Below are 17,223 nucleotides of genomic sequence, written 5' to 3' on the forward strand. Positions count from 1 at the left end.
AGTAAATGAAACCGGTTTCAATGGCTTCTAAAGGCTGTTAGATAAATGTACAAATCCTTTCACAGAGGATGAGACGGCAGTAAAAAAGCGCTGCCAAAACACTAAATAGATGGAGAAGGACATCAGCAGTATTTCACATTTTACTTTACCAGCCTGCTCTGTCCGTACCATGACAAGTAAAGGCTGTCTCTATTTACTACCTGACCTTAATGCACATCCAAATCGAGATTGGCAATGTGGCAATAGCGAAGAGAACAGAGAGCACGACCAACAGCCAGCCACAAAGCCCAATACCAGTGTCTGCTTCCTCCAAAGCTGGGGAGAGAAGAGAAAAACATCCACTTACATACATCTAGAGATTCATTTGTGGTGAAGAAATGTGATACACACATGAGATTTTAAACATTTTAAAGAGAAGATCCTAAGCAAGCCCCGTTCAGACATGCATTAACTTTTTTCAACCAAAACAGCTACTTTTGAAATTCAAACAACTGAGCTGATGTCATACGAAAACCGAAACAGGTTAGTCCATTTTAATGTCACCTATGCCTACCTGCCACCCACACACACACAGCTCTTGTAAAACACCCGCAGCCACATCCACTGCCATGCGCTGGCAGTGTTCACTTTAGTCAGATTAGATAAATATCATGCAACCTTTTCATGAAGGAGATCGTACCTTCAGTATCAAGAAGGCTTGGACCTATAGACAGAGTTAGAAGTCAAAACGTAACTTTACTACTGGCAGTGAATTTTCAGTAACTTAATATTGAAGGAAATTCTTAAGTAGATGATTAACTATTGTTAAGTCAAACTAAGGTAGCAGTCAGAGAAGCTGGCCTGGAGTATTGCTCATTTCTTTACCATTATAAACAATAATTTCATGATGCTATGGGACCACACGGACAAAAACAGCCTGTTTTAACATTTAATGAACAGAATATTAAAGGGGCATTATGTAGATTTTGTAGTAAAATTTGAAACTTGGAGAAGTGAAATAATACAATGCTAGGTTTTCTGGACTAAACACACACAGACTTCATTCAAAGGACAAACTTGGGTCCCTGAATACTGTTTGGAGTTAAAAAGCGATCAGGAGAGTTATGTTTGACTGTTGCGGTCAACCACCAAACATCTTACATTACAGTATTTTAACTTCAATCAGTGTTACGGAGATCACATTTGTCTCTGAGGACACTTTGTGTATAGTTATGAATATACCACCCAATCTGTAAACTTTCACATTTCTCCAAAGAGCACCTTTAAACTAAAGTAGAAATTAGAGAAGCTGGTCTGGAGCATTCCTACTACCATAATCAATAATCTAATGATTACTGTAGGCCCACATGGGCACATATAGATGTTTTCGACATTTAATAAACAAAGAATATTAACATTTCCCAGATTAAGTCTAGTAAGATTATTAATAAGGTTGGTGTTTACCACAATCTCAGGGCCAGCAATGATAACAGCATTTGTTTGAATGTTAACATGTTGACTGCTTGTTGTTTAGTTTGGTCAGTACACACAGTGTTTATGTTTACGTCACGCTGGACGCTGATAAACGTCAGCTCGTGAGCAGTCTGTGTTTGTGAGCGAAGCGTGCTCTTTTACGTCCGCCATCAGGGTTAGGATGCTACCATGAGCTAATGTTTCTTTCCCTGCTACGTTTACTGCTTGCATCATAGACTGTAAATATTAGGTTTCCACTCATCGAAAAATATAAAGACTGACGTTTAGTGACGTTAAAAGAAACGGAAAATGTATATTCACTATCTCGCTTCGCTTACGTAGGATGAACGTCGTTTCTAATTCTCTTGGTTTGTAGTTGCCTGTAAAAGCCGAGCACACGTATTAAGAAACAATACCATACCTGCTTGACGTTCACGTCTTCTGGATTCCTTCATTGCAACTTGTTCATTGTCCATGATTAGATGAGGATATTATCTCTCACTGTGGAGAGAGAGAATAATTGTCGCCCTGCGTTTACTGGAGTGTCCAGCGCCTCTGTCGGTGGGCGTGGTTTACCCTACATTTTGACTTGTAGGTTATGTGACCCAGAGAAGAGGGCGAAGCTAGAAGGCAATTTGCAATTGGAAATTGTTCCTTTACGAGAGCAGCAGATGTTGTTCAAACATGTCTAGCATGTTATTGCAATTGTCTGCACTCTGAACTTGTGTGATGAAAACTCAGTTTTACAATCTGCACATAAAGAATGTGCAAAACATCACCACTTCTGGCCAACAACTGCTACAAGCTAAATTACTTATTATGAAACATTCTTCTCTTCCTTTAACACCTTTATACAAGGTGTCCCCATGATATACTGTACAATACAGTACCACAATACTGCTGCATATACTGCAAAAATAGAGAGAAGAAAATCACCAAACAAGATAGTTATTAACTGAAGCAAGAATATCAAGATGTTTTATAAGAGAAATGACTAAACTTAAAAAAGTAACTGATGTAAACTGTGAGTCAAAGTAAGCTGCATTTTCTATGCTGCAGACTGCACACACTGAAGACACCTGCGATGTGTTTGGCTGAGGTCAGTGCCTCAGAGGTTTTTAAAGACTACCCCAGATACCAGCAGTGCAGAGGGAATATAACTGCCTTCTCTGTGGCAGCTGGTATCTAAACTATCCATCACTTTAAACAAGCTAATCTTAGCAGGTTATTTATAGTTCACAGTGCAGGATAAGTTAGAAGCAGCTTTTAAAATCCCTACCTATCTTTCAGCCGTTTAAACCATAGGAGGTAGCAAAATGTACACACAGTGTTTAGTCTTACACAATCTGTAACTTAGTTATGTAGTTAGCAGTGACCATGGGCATGACAACTTGTGTGGGTAGTTTCAAAACATTTCAATGTGTGTTGCTACTATGATCAAATTGAAACCTTGATACCTGTGATTTAAATTTAATGTATTGTTTAATTACTGTTCTGATGAAGAAAAATACATTACGTCAGGATATGGTGCTATTTTTATAAGCCAGTTAAAATGTTTTGGTTTTTATTATTGAAATCATAAAATGACGAAGAAAGATGACGACTGTAAGAGGTATTTAAATGAAAATGCATCTCGTCTATAGAGACCATTGGTTTCAGTATTTGGTAGTCTAGAAAACGGGTCATCGTAAGGCTGCCTAAAAGTCATGGTGCTGGGCAAACATTTACCCTTAAACACAGCAGTCACACCCTTTTCATGTGATGAGTATCAGGCTTGCTGGCTTATAGATTCTCTAGTTATGTGACTGGGTTACTTTATATTTTGAACAAGAAGTTCAAAGTTAGAAGTTCATTCAGCCCATGAACAAATAGCCCATAGATAAAAAACTGATTGGGAATAAATAAGAGCACATTTCTGTTCTGAAGTGTGCTATTAATGAATCACTCGTTGAGTGTATAGATCACTGGAAACAAGCTGGGGATTTTTTCAGTTCTTTTATTTCTAAACCTATCTTTATTATGTCTAACTATTCAGTGACAAACCCCTGTGTTCAGTTCGGGTGGTGGCCTGAGCAGAAAATCCAGGCAATTCCAGTAAGTGTGATTATCCCAGGAAATCAAGGGCACGGTGGCTATGCATGTTGGAGTGGCCCAGAACTCCATCCCAACTAATCCTCTTTTAATTAGGGTGAGAGAAGACGCGAGACCCCTCCTGGATTAGTCACAGCAAATTGACAAAGCACCAAGCTGGGACCAGTGTACAGGACTGGTGGCCAGTTAGGTACAGCGTGGACCCTCTCAAGTGTGGAGAAATGTTCTCTCATTTCCCAGCGGCTACCTGGAGTTTGCTCTTTCTGCTTCTATGCACCAAAGTGTCTTCGGTCTCTGGTGAACAGAGAGGATAAGTTACAGCAGATGATTCGCTCATTTTCAATCCTTGGTCCATTTTTCACTCTCACTTGATAGGCTACTATATCTGCGGTCACACTTGCACCCTATTATCCACCCTTTTTGCTAATCCTACAGGGTACTTTGCCATCCTCGTTATCGCAGCCCATCCCTAACTATCTCTCTTCAGGCTCTGCCTTTCCACTTTTTCATACCCTCTTCTTTTCTTGGCCAATAATGGAGGTTTAGCTTCATGCTGATGGGGACTGAGTTGAAAAAAGAATCAATCGGGAGCCAAATCGTCTTTGCTGCACACTTAGATCAGTGAACATGTACAGATAGGGCTTACACAAGCTAGTTAAAAGTATCATGCTACAAAGCATTAAAATCAGTGCTGAAGAGTCATCATAGTGCTTTATGTCTACATGCAGAAGAATATGGAAGAGTGTTTGTTAAAAATAACTTCATTCCCATTCTATACAGAAGTAAATTCTATGATTTACTTGGTTTGTGTTTGACTTCAGGTAAAAGTCGACAAAAGACACATCAAAGATGCTGGAATAAAAACTGTCTACTTTCTGAGTTAAATTGAATGTAGACTGCAAACACAATGGATGAGTGTTTGTGTAAGTGACCACTGGGGGTCACTGAGGTGGTTCCATTGAGCGCCCTGCTTTTAGAGCAATGAACAACTGGCAACAACAGTCATCATGAGTAAAGTCAAGTGTGTAGGAGTTCAAGCATCAACAGTCGGCTTTGCCTTTACTCAACTAAACATGAAATAAGTCATTTTTTATATATAAAGGCTTCAAAAGTGTAACTCAATAAAGACCTCACATGAAGCAGGGACACTTTAAAGTTTGTCAAAATATGCCAAAAGGAATCTTAACTAACTGTCAGAAGGCTATGTCTGAATCCATCACGCTTCACAGGAGACATTTGGCATGTGTGACACATGCTCTAAACTATGAAGTTTATATTGATGGGCAGGTTGGGCACCTGTTGACGGTGGCAGATGAGGAAGTCGGATTTGCATCACCTCAGATGTTTTACTGAGTGATTTTTAAAACATGACTTCTGTCAGCCAACTTTTATTTTATTGGACATTTGAAATTAAAAAAAATAAAAAATTAGTCGGCTTAAATAAGAATGAGCACAAACGGTAGAAACATTGGAGTTACTTTGTGAAAGGTCAATCAGCTTCATTGGCCAGGTATAATCACACACACCTTTGACTTTAGTGAACTGTGCTCTCCATGTACAAAAAGTAAAACATTAAATATGAACAATGAACACAAAATAACAAATGACCAAAACAGAACTAGATAAGATTAAATAGACAACAGTGCAACAATGCTGAGATAAACCTGGTAATAAAATATGTAATTATGTATCCAATGGGTCAGTTTACATGAGGTAGAGAGTTGTTGCAGTAGTTACATTAAGCTGTACATAGAGTGGTATCAGATATATAATAATAATAATAATAATAATAATAATAATAATAATAATAATAATAATAATAATAATAAATGAATTGGTCTGTGTGACCTTAATGACCGCTAAACTGCCCCTCTGATCTTACAGCTGTTTTTGTGCAGGTCTTTCCTTGTTTTAGCTAGACTGCCTTTGAACATATGAACATAAATAATTTAATGGACTTACATGTTTTTACCTGGGGGCAAAACACAACTTGTTAATCGTTAAACTGTGACAAGGCAAAAGTTTTTTGTTTTTTTTTTCATATTGGAAGAAAAAAATAACAAATGAAATAAAGATGCCTTAGGTTAGATTTACAATGACATCAAAAGAAAAAGAAGGTGATGAGAAACTATGATTCATGTACCAGACAACATGTACACAATACTTCTGATCAGGTGTTGACTCTTAACCAATACTGGCCTCTGTCTTCATCGAAGACTGGGAACATATGTGTCATGGGAAAGAATTTAGATGTTTTCATTGTTCTGCTTGTTAACAGCAGTGATTGATCAATGTGAGAGCAATATGATTACAAAGACCTACTTCTCTAAAATTAAATGGCACCTAAAGATGAATATCTTGATAGTCTCTTTTTCAGGCTATTTAAAAAGAAGACAAAATCTCTAATCAGAGAAAAAATTTTTTTTTCCAGAAATCTTTAAATGTTACCGTAAGTCTGTTTGATAATTCTTAACATCAATCAGGTTTTTTCCCCCTCTGGACATCAGACAGGATCATCAGAGTTGTTGAAGGGAGGATGTGAGGTGATAGTTATAGAAATGGACAAACTTGAGTAAATGTCTCTTCCTGCCTCACAGTCTGCAACACTGGGTGGCAGTGTGCACCTCTACACTAAAGGATTTCACCTTCTGTCTCCAGCAGAGGAGGCGAGTCTAGAAGAAGTGACTCTGAGGTTATATTAGATTTCCACTACATGGTTTGACCAGTGTGAAGTGAAAGATACTTAAAAAAGACATGCAACAGTCTAAGTCATGTTTATCCACCTAGAGAAGAGCTAGGAATTAAATTGCAGTAGTTTATTTGTGGTCAATTTACATCATATTTGAAATACATGAATTGACTGGTTACAGTCTTATAATAAATGTTTAAATGAATAAAGTACCAGTGTGCTTTGAAATTAATGCCTCTGGCTGGAAAGATAAGACCAATAACAAAAAATATCCATTACAACATTTCCGGTTATTCATTAAGTTCTGTATTTTTCCTGAATCCCTCTACATCCTAAATTTTAACTTGTGAAATGTACGAAAATGTAATGAAAATATCTTAATACAGATTTTTTTAAGCTGATTCCTTTTTGTAAATCTTACTCCCTGAAGGAGCTCATTTTCTGTACTTAACTTTGTAGATTTTAAACCTTTAAAAAAACCAAAGCCTGAACCAAATCCCTTCAAACTGCATCAACAAAAACCAAGGCAAAGATCAAACTGCATCAACACTTTCACATTTTAGTTTAACCCTTCTTTTATAGCTAGACATTAAGTTTGTGCTTACGTTTCATATTTTGTGTTTCTTATACTGAAACTTCCATCTGCATTAGAATCTTGCAAAGAAATATAACTTTGTATATACAGCCTAAACTAATTCCCAATGCAGCCTTGTCTCTTCGACAGCAGTGTATAATCCCAACAGGCTGAGACAGTCACATGCAGAACAGGCCTGAGGGATTTATCGACTCTAGATGAAGGAGCAAGCAGGGTCAATTATAAAATCACACTATATATTTTATTCTTTTGTGTTTTGGTGTGTATTCAGTTCCAACAGAAATACAATATAAGGAAAGAAAAAAATCAATTTCCATTATTATATATAATACCAGATTATCCTGGAAAAGTCTGCAACAACTGTGAATAAGCCTCCAACGTCTGATTTTACTCCAAAAGTTGACAGTGAAGATTGAGGTCACAGAGGTCAGAGCAAAGATAAGCTGAGAACTTGTAAATCCTGTCAATCTGTTTTCAAATTACTGCAGCAACAGCATGCGAGGTGTTGTTTCCGTGTATTATGGTAATGTAATAGCAGAGGCAGGCCTTGGTCTGCAGCTCCTGTTTGTTCGCAGGTACCGCGCTCGCTGCGTTTGGCATTCTGCTCCACTTCTCCCACTGAAATGAGTTCTCTCTCTCCCTCTAAACTTGCAGAGGATGCGGCGCCCACACAGCTGTTCTCCCCTGAGCTGGCGTACATAAAACATAAAAGGCGAGCCTATATGAAAAATGCACAGAGCGCTGGAATATAATGTGCTTGATACCCTGCTGCTGTCGGGCAGGCGAGGGATAAAGAGAGAGGCCTGCCCTGGATAGATTCCTTTTCTGCAGAATTCGTTTGACTGCAGGCTTGGATGGCTGCCTGAGCAAACATTTACTCACTGCGCTCAATCCGTGGATCACATTACAAAGATTGATTGTTCACTTGCCTCTCACCCTGCACAGTTTCATTGGCCAATATGAAATCAAATGGGATTCTTGAAAGAAGAGAATCTGATGGGTAGACTTGTTATTCACAGAATAAGTGACTGTGCTTCTCAGACAGACGTGAAGGAGCCGAGCATGAGCGCGTGTTTCGAGCAAAGTCCTCCCATTGTTCTTGTGTATTTGAGATGAATTGAAATGTTGAGTGCCAGGCAGTGAAAACAAATCAAAATGATTGTTACAGTTGAAAGAGTGGCACGCTGCGCCCGTGTTTCCCTCCCTCATATCGCCATGTAAATTAGCCGAGCCGCCTTGTGAACTTGCAAGGCAATTAATTTGTGACACACAGGTGCCACGCTACCTACCGCTGCGTAATTGCAAAGTTCACAAAAAGCGAAATTAAACAAGGCAAACAGTAGATTGTGTGTGTGCTCTTTGGAGAATTTGTAGTCCAATTAAAGCTTGGTGGGTTTGAATTGTGGTGGCGCACACGCTGGTGCCAAAACTTGGCTCATAATCATCATTTCAGCGCGAGCAATTGCCAAATATTTACTCAGTTGTTTTTAGGGCCTCTGGGTACTGTATCAAGAAGCCTAACTAAGAAAACAATTGTTCAGCAGGCAGAGTGAGAAACTCATAACCAAAGTATCTGCGAATGCTTCCAGGTCCCTGGATGCAGAGAACGCGATCGAAACACACATTACTCTCAGTTCAAGGTGACCCTCAGCTTTTACCCCAGTGTTTTCCGACCAAATACACCAGCCAAAGAGAATCTCGTCCACCACATGTGATTCTCTGCAGCAGGCAGATGCACTCATCTTCTGTTTTAATCAATAGGAAAGTGAAAGCATAGAAAAATGGGCACAGAAAAAGCTAGGGATGCTGGTGTGTCTAAACTGCCCAAGTGGAAGTAAAGAGCCAAGATCAGGTGTGTTGACCTCCGGGGACGGAGGGTCAGCGAGCAGGAGGACAGAGCTTTCTCCTCAGCTAACCTGCTTTCAAAATAACCAAACTGCTCCCCGAGAACCCGAGCAGCAACAGATTAGCCCCCCTCTGCTGCATCGTGTCCTCTCCTGCCAACACGCTCGCGCTCCCTTTCCCATTTCCCCTCGGTGTCTTCCTCCCATCATCATTTTCTTCCTCCCCTCCTCTCTCTCGCCCCCTCACATCGTTAGCATTTAGATAGTTGAGAGCAGAGGAGCTTGGGTAATAGGCTTTTCCCTCTTCTCCATCCCTCTCTCTCCTCTTGCTCAAATCAGCTGAAGTAAGAGGGATTAAATCAAAAGAACAACAGTGATGATGAGAGAGATGCAAGGGAGAGAGAAGGGGGGAGTTAAGGGGGGGTAGGTGGGGCGGCAGTGCATAACGCTTGATCGGCTATGAGCTCATTAACCCGGGCCTTGGCAGAATTGATGTTAGAGGTGATTGGAGATTATCACATTTAGGAGATACTTCATCCCCTTATCTGTCTCAGCCCCCTCCCCTCCTCCTTCTCGCTTTCACTCTTTTTTTTCCCCTCCCTCTGTGTTTCTCTTTCTCTTGATTTCATCCAGGTCAGCTGTCCCCCAGTTCGATTCCCTTGGTGGTGCGAGGGGGGATAGGGGGCCTCACGGATACCATCAGCACTCGCTCCTGTGTCTGCTTGATCTCCTAATTCTGCTTCATTTAAACTTCATCAACTGTTCCACTGGACCGGAAGCAGAGAAGAATGAAAACAGCTTATGTGGAAACAGCTTTCTCTCCCTCGCTCCTCTTTTGTTCTTCGATCTGATATGATATTCCCCAAAGCTTCTGCAACAACCACAACCAATGCCCACACATGCAGACACACACACACACACACACACACACACACACTCTCTCTCTCTGTCTGTCCATTGCCACCTTCCAAATACAATCTTGTTCATGCATATTGCACTGCAAAAAATGTCTGCCATCATCGTACGTTCACCCAACATCTGTTTTTTTTTAAAATAAAAAACTTAAAGTGTCACATGAAAATGAAAATGTCAGAACATTTACATTTAACAGTTTTCCTCTTGAACATCCCCAGGACTTATTAGGTAACGATATTTAGACAATCTCTGACCTTATCAGCTGATTGAGGAGGATTTGGGCGAGATGTTTTCGTATTTCAATTAAACAAACTACATTTATGGAGAACTGACATCAGATACATCTGGGCCAAGTCTTGTCAGCTTGTCATCGTTTACATTTTGACTCTTAACTTGAAATGCAAAAATTGGATCTGGAGTGGGGAATTCAGATAAAATGTGACTTTAAATTACTAAATGTAACTTTAAAGCTGTCAACCAGAACGTAACCTCCTCGTCAGATATGTGTGTATTCACAGATGACTGAAAACCCATCACTGCTCTTGTGGTCTTTGAAGGACTCAGGGTCTTCAGATTTTGTCTCCTCTTTGGACTTTTACTGCTCCTATTCTTTTCATTTGTCCCGTCTACGTCTTCAAACTGTCTGCAAGTAGAATAGTTGATTGTTTGGACTTTTTTGGAAACAGATGAAAGAAAAAGTCTCTGCTTCATATCACTGAAGATCTTTTGTTTTTTCACTGTTGGTTGTGAACCTCAAAGAACATGTGGAAGTCTATCTTTCACAGTTCATTTCTACTAGAAACTGTTCATCATTATAAGAATAAGTCCAGTTTATAAGCACAATTTCTAATAACATCCTGACCATCCCACTGACAGATGTGACAACAACCTCTGATTGTGAATATCCTGATAAGCTAGGTAAAAAGATACAATATAACCACTTTATATTAATCACTTATTGGATGTCACAGTGAACACACCTGATAAATCCCCATTAGTCTCTTACTCACACTCATCTAAGGCAGGATATTTAGTTTGCTAAAACACAACAGGGTCATAATTATCCTATATGAGGTCTTCCTCAGAAATGCGGCGACCTCTCTGCAATCGGTCTGATGACATTGTGTCCCTGAATTCTCAGATTAAAGCAATTATCTTTTTTTAAAGACAACAAAAAAAACAAACAAAAAACTACAAAACATGAGGCTAAATATCTTCTCAATGGGGATTAGACTTTCAGGAGTCAATATCGGGGAAAAAAATGCTCATCCAGGTCCTTTTTGTAGTGTGCCACCAAAACAAACCTGCAAACTCAGACATGCATACAGATTGAGAAGTCACTAATCCTGCATGCTCTGGGCGCCACGCTCACCCCTCCCTCCTCCCTCCTCCCCTCACACTGGGAAATTTAGCATGCCCCCTCGGCTGAGGCAGAAAATGAGATTACTGTATTTAAATGACTATGGTAATGGCGAGCATGCTGCCGGGCCCCTGTAGGATAAGGGATTTCTCCTGTGCTCATTGTTAGCAGTTTTGCAAAGTGCCATCGTCCTGCTCAGGCTCACAATGGGGATGTCATTTAAAAGACATTTTCTTTCTCACTCCCCCCTCGGTTCTTTTTATGCCCCTCTGTTCCCCTGTCAGCCCCATGTACCAGTCCCCAGGAGGGCCAGTCACCGTGCGTGTGTGAGTGCGTGTATGTGTGTATGTCAGCCTTACAAACCCACCAGTCCAGACATAAGGTGAATATTCTTGATTCAAAGCCGCTCTACAGTGATTGGACACGGTCAGTCTGTTTGAGAAGACATAATCCAATCTATGTTTGTAATGAAGTGTACTCTCTGAGGACTGACACCATGTGTTCTGAAGAACGCAAAGGCCAGGTGGCAACAAGGTCAAGTGTTTGGTCATACCTGCATGATTCTGAGCATTTTCCAAGGCCAAGATTCCTCATTGAGTCAACCTTCGGATAGAGAGGCGTGCTGTAAAAGTGAAGTCAACCTGCAGTGAGAGAAATGTAATGTTTTTGCCCCTTTTTTATCTTGCAAAATACGCTGATCATCCCCATCATTTAAACCACCTGCCTGGGGCGCCCTGGTAGCTCACCTGGTAGAGTGTGCACCTCATGCATCAGAGCGAAATCCTGAAACATGAAGTCGGAGTCCATCCAGGGCCCCTTATTATATGTTATCACCTTGTTCTCTGTACTGGGCCTTTCCTCTCTGCCAAGAAAAAAAAAAGATAAAATAATTTATAAAAAATCTCCATAAAGCACATAAAAACACCTGGCTTATTCTGTAAAGACTTCCTTGAAACGCCAAACCAGTTCTGAGCAATCAAAGCATGCAGTCCAAAAGAGTCAAGCTACTATCTGCAGGATTTCAACGAGATCCAAATTGATTTTTCAGTTTGTGAAAGAGGCCAATCCCATAAGAGAATACTAATGTCTTCAAGGTGTTTACGTTCCCTCGTGTGTCTGCAGACTTTGACTGTATGCAGGAAAACAGTCCAAAAGGAGACCATAAAGGGAACTGAACCTATCTCCGGCTGTCCAACAGCTATTAAGCTTAAATAATTGTCTTGAATCAGAAATCTGAATGAAAGTTCTGCCTGCAATATGTTCTCATTTCTCAACACTCATTTCATTCTTGCCTTCCGAGTTATTAGCAAGTGGCAAACTTCAGAATTAAACAGATGAGCAGGAATTTCAAACTACTGCAATTACTTGCAAGGAATCCTCTTTAACACCGATGTTCAAATGCCAATTTTCACCTCACAAATAAACGTGTTTACAGCCTGCTTCAAAGAGACATTTTGCCCTCAACAGATCCATTTCTTTATGGGACTCAAGCCTGTAGCTGTGGGATGATATCCAGTTTGTTCAGATATGGGATCAGCAACTGTGCTGGTACAAGTAGCCTAATAACCATATGCATGCAAGGAACCAAGGTTTCCTTTCAGAACTCTGCCAAGAAGTTACATCTAAAGACTGCTTATTAAAAGTATATGTAGGAAATGCTGCATCACACACTGATTCGTGGACTGCTGTTCTGAAGCCTTGAGCTGAAAAATGGTTGAAATTTTGGTTTGGTTTTGGACCCAAAAGTGTTTATTACTTGTGATAATGCCTGACATGACATGTCAATGAACAGAGTCTTCAAAACCGTCATGAAAAACTATTATGGGTCAAGACAGGCATTAAATGACTTCTTTAGCCATCCTTGCAAAAAGTTGCCTTCCAACCATGTCCTTCTGCTTCCTTTGTGGCTCCATAACAGGTTCATCCTGTCTCTCTTCTATTTCAGTTATCATTGAGCATGGGACACTTGTTCAAGATAACTGCAAAAGTCCCTGTGCTAATGTTGAATATCAGTTCTTATGGTGAAACGGGGATGAGCTTTAACAAGGGAAGATGCTTTTCAATAAAGAAAACAGAGCAGACTAAGTGAGACACAGAGGAGGACACAGGAGAGCTCTGCACAGAGATGAAGGAAGAAAGAGGAATGTGCTCAGAGGGACGACAGGACGCCAACTGCGCGCTCTAATGTTGCTGTTGCTTTTTCCTCTGCATCATAGAGCACTTCATCATAGGTGGGTTTTTCTCCAGGTCCCCTCCCCTCTCATCCTGCCCCCTACCACCATCCCCTGTCCCACTCTGCCTCCCGGGCCCCCCCGCCGCAAGCCTGATCTATTGGTTTTCAGCAGCGCACGGGCCGATAAATCATGGGAATGGAGGCCGGCGATGATTAGGTTGCAGGGTGCAGAAAGAGCGGGAGAAGAGGGAAGAAGGGACGGATGGATTGGAGGAGGAGGAGGGGTTGAAGATTGGCCCAGCAGCCTTGTGTACAGCAGACAGGTTACTGATGGTGTTTGTTTCTCCCCGGCCTGTACCTGTGCAGGGGGCAGATTCTCCTGGGTGTTACATAAAGGAGCTATGGGTCTGCCGGGGCCCGACGCAGCCTCGAGAACACATAAACTGAGCTGGAATTACCCAGGCACTGAGATATATACGGGCACGGCAGCATTGCTTATTCTGGCCAAGCCCATTATATCCACTCTGCTCCCGAGACGAAGAAGAGGAAAAGGAGGGGGGGCCGAGAAGGAGCGGAATGAGCCCATGGGAACAGAAAATGTAGATTAATACTGTTGCATATTTTACCACAATTAAAACTTCATTTGTCTAAATGTGTGGACTTTAGCCTCATTTAAGCCTCGGTGACTTGGTAGTTTTTTTAAACAGAGAAATTAAGAGATTGGCCAGGAATGCTCACCAGGAATGCACACTCCAGCTGGTGTTTTTTATCCTGTGACATTTTCAAAATGCATAGTTACACCTTATTTTTCCTAACTCCTGGAAATTGAGCCCCCTGTCAATTATTGATACCCCCACCAACTCTGATTATATAAATACTGGGAGGAATGGGGATGAGATTTGTCCGGAACTTGAGCAGAACTGGAGTTTAATACCTCATTGAGACAGATTTGCCAGTCAAGCAGCCTTTAGCCTGTCACCTTTTCTCAGGTAACAAATCCCCCACAATGCACCCAACCGCCATGTCTGGGGCTGAGGAGTCGGAAAAACACAAACATGAGCAGAGATGATAATGAACAAGCTTGTGTGTGTGAGAGAGAGACAGAGAGCGGGATGTTCCGCACAAGCCCCCCTCACAATGTACAAGTCAGTTTTACCGCTCGCCCATTTAATGGTTGTTCTCTGTTACTGTATGTTTCATCAGCGGCGCAGGGTGGCAGGTGGGAGGGATCCTGCCTTTGGAGGAGTGGAGAGGGGCTTTGTTTGCTTTAGTTTACACGCTCGCTTGTTGTTTGTTGCTTGTTGGCGCGCCAGCTTTCTGCCGTCAGCCTCGCTATCATCGAGTCTGACAGCTCCGCGGCCATGTTTTGAAGGGGGAAGAAAAATTAAAAGAAAGACATTGGCGCGAGAAAGGAAGAAAGGATCCAGGTGCTACGCTTTAACATCAACTTCCAAGATCTTACAAACTGATTTTCCTTTCAGGATTTTTCGGTTTGAGGTACAGGATGAGGCTACATGAGGCACCTTGAGAGCTAATGTGGGTGATTCTCTTTTTTTTTTCTTCAGTGCACGAGGAGAGGAGGGGGGCCTGGGATTACAGAGATGATCCTGCCATTCATCCTAGCTCTGAACAGAGCCCCGTCTTCCCTCCCCAAACCCTGCTAATTCCCTTTTGATGAGGCGTGCTAAATAAATCCTATTTCCACGCCTTTATTCCCCACCGACTCCTGGAGCGTAGATCAGGGACGCAGATTTTAGGGGCTTCTGCCGCCGTTTGGGACCCACAATGGAGCCTGTCTGCATGGCGGCCCATTCCGTCCAGTTAGCCTCATTATGCTTTCACCCCAACACATGCCCAATGGCCCACAAACACACACACAAACAGCAGCAGACTGACACCTTTACACATGGAGTTTCAGACAAATACACCATGATGGCTTTGTGCAATTGTTAGGACAAATACCGGACATCATGTCATGTACTTCAAATTTGTGGCTGGAGTGTAAAAGGATACTCCAGGTGACTGTGTGTGTGTGTGTTTGTTTGTGTGTATGTACAGTACATCTCCCTCCTGTCCTGTCGGCCCTTCCATTCTCACATGCTGAGCCTCTGCGCTTGGCTATGACGCTAACAAGCTCCTCCGTCTCTCCAGCTCTGTCTAAACCGGGGCCCTGTTATTAATGGGGACCAGCTGGGAGTGGTGAAGGTACATGCACAGCCAGACAAAGCCCCATATATAATCATAAAGTCATAACAAACGACCTGATGTAAATGAGGATGGGGGTGTTTGGAAGGAGGCTGGGTTTGGAGAGAATAGGGCCAGGGAAGCTTGGGTGCAGAAAATGGAGAATCAAGGCGTCATTTGACATCAAAATGGCCAGTGCCCTCTTGGCTTAGCTGGCAAAGACCCAAACCCACCTTTGACCTCCTCCTGGACATGCCAGACTTGGGGTCAAGTCTTGAGAGGCAGAGCTGAGAGGCTCTCCAACCGCTCACTTCTCTGCTGACGGGGCAGTTAGCCGGAGACGAATGCTCCTCCGTACGTGTCCAGGCAAACAAAAGACAGCTTTCCAGACTCTCTGCGCTGATAGCCTTGCCTCTTTGACATATGGCACCTCTGAAACACATTTCAGGACCTGAGAGGTGCTGCATCGTGTTGGAAGATTTTTTTTTTTTTTAATTTATTTAGGTGAAGTGATGATTATGATTTTATGTTCTGTTAGAAATGAGAATCATGGCCTTGCTCATCTGCAGTGTGCATGCATTGGCGTGGCTTACTCAGACACATGCTTCCAATTAGTAGGGCTTCTTCATGTAAATGCGTCATAAATTATCCCCCCTGCCTTGGGATTAGGTGCTCATAAAGAGAGTTAGCATCTCAATAAACAGCAACCGTTGTGTACGGAGAGCAAATTAGAGGGGCGGTGGGAGGGTAAAGGAAGAATTGAGGAAGAATAAAGACAGAGGGAAGATGTTACTGTGAGGTGAACTATGAACTGTCCAAACTGCACACATAAAATCCAGCGAGACATCGTGCACTATCAGGGCAATTTAAAGGGTGACATTTTACGGAAAAGTACCTGCTGACATCCAAACTCTTTGTGTAGTTTCCTGTAGTCTTAAAAAGCAGATGTGGTAACCTCCTGGTCAAACATACTGACTCTGAAAAGAAAAAGGATTTATTATTATAATAATTTATTTTTTTTAATCATATCTATATGTAAAATTAATTCATAAGTTGTTTGTAATTTATACAATAAAGACATTTTGTAGGTTCTCAGAAACAACTGAAATTTAAAAAGACTTAATTTAACGACAACTGACCGACTTTATGTTGATGATGGAGACCGTATGACAGGATTGAGAGCATGTATGTATGTATTTTTCATATTCTAATCCATATGAGCTATAATTTTATTATTCTAAAATAATCTAGATCTTTATCACAATCTACATTTTTTCAATAACTCAAATGAGAATGTGTATTGTTCATTTTATTTCATGAATGATATGCAATATGTTACAAAAGCACAAGTGCATACACCACATTATTAAATGATTATTACAAATGTTTTATCTACTAGATAAAACATATTTTCTTCAGCTCCATTTTTGAGGCTCAGAAAACAGATTATTTTCTTATACATTCTGTTCACACAGATTTATTTATTTTATTTCCTGAAGAATTTGTCAATTGTTTGTAGATTTAATTCATCCATCAAGAAATCAACTAGTTAATTCTTATTTTCATATAACTCTGTCTAATGAATCATAAATTCAAATCTTACTGTTATATATACTATATATTAAAATAATAGTATTTGTCATGTTTGAGAAAACATACCTGAAAAATGTCAGGACGTGATCATATTCATGCAGGCTATAGATATGAAAATAACTTTCATCCTAAATTTAATGTTAATTGATTATTGTTTAAAGTATTGATCAGCGATAGGACAATAATTGAGGATGTCGCTCATCTGTTAATTTTTAAGTAATAGCTTTACCAGTTCTCAGAGCCTAGTGTGACTTCTGGCAATCGATTGGTCGGTATTTAAACCTTAAGTTACTTAATTTTGCAATTTTTTAAAGTAGGAAAACAACC

General features: G+C 41.0%; 1 protein-coding gene across 2 annotated transcripts in view; it reads right to left on the reverse strand.

The window, feature by feature from the left end:
• stom (stomatin) overlaps nucleotides 1-2,039 on the reverse strand; it is a 9,330-nt gene extending 7,291 nt beyond the window's left edge. Inside the window, exons 1-3 of one of the 2 annotated variants that reach the window (XM_079364020.1) lie at nucleotides 1,874-2,039; nucleotides 680-703; nucleotides 206-315 (exon numbers count right to left, since the gene is read on the reverse strand). In XM_079364020.1, coding sequence (XP_079220146.1) covers nucleotides 206-315; nucleotides 680-703; nucleotides 1,874-1,928 — 189 coding nt within the window. In that variant the 5' untranslated portion in view covers nucleotides 1,929-2,039. The remainder of the gene's footprint in view (nucleotides 1-205; nucleotides 316-679; nucleotides 704-1,873) is intronic. The other variant, XM_079364021.1, reaches the window with a different exon arrangement.
• Between the last annotated feature and the right edge of the window lie 15,184 nt (nucleotides 2,040-17,223).

Source organism: Symphodus melops, assembly GCF_947650265.1.
Source record: "Symphodus melops genome assembly, chromosome: 16".
In the NCBI taxonomy this organism is placed as follows: Eukaryota; Metazoa; Chordata; class Actinopteri; order Labriformes; family Labridae; genus Symphodus; species Symphodus melops.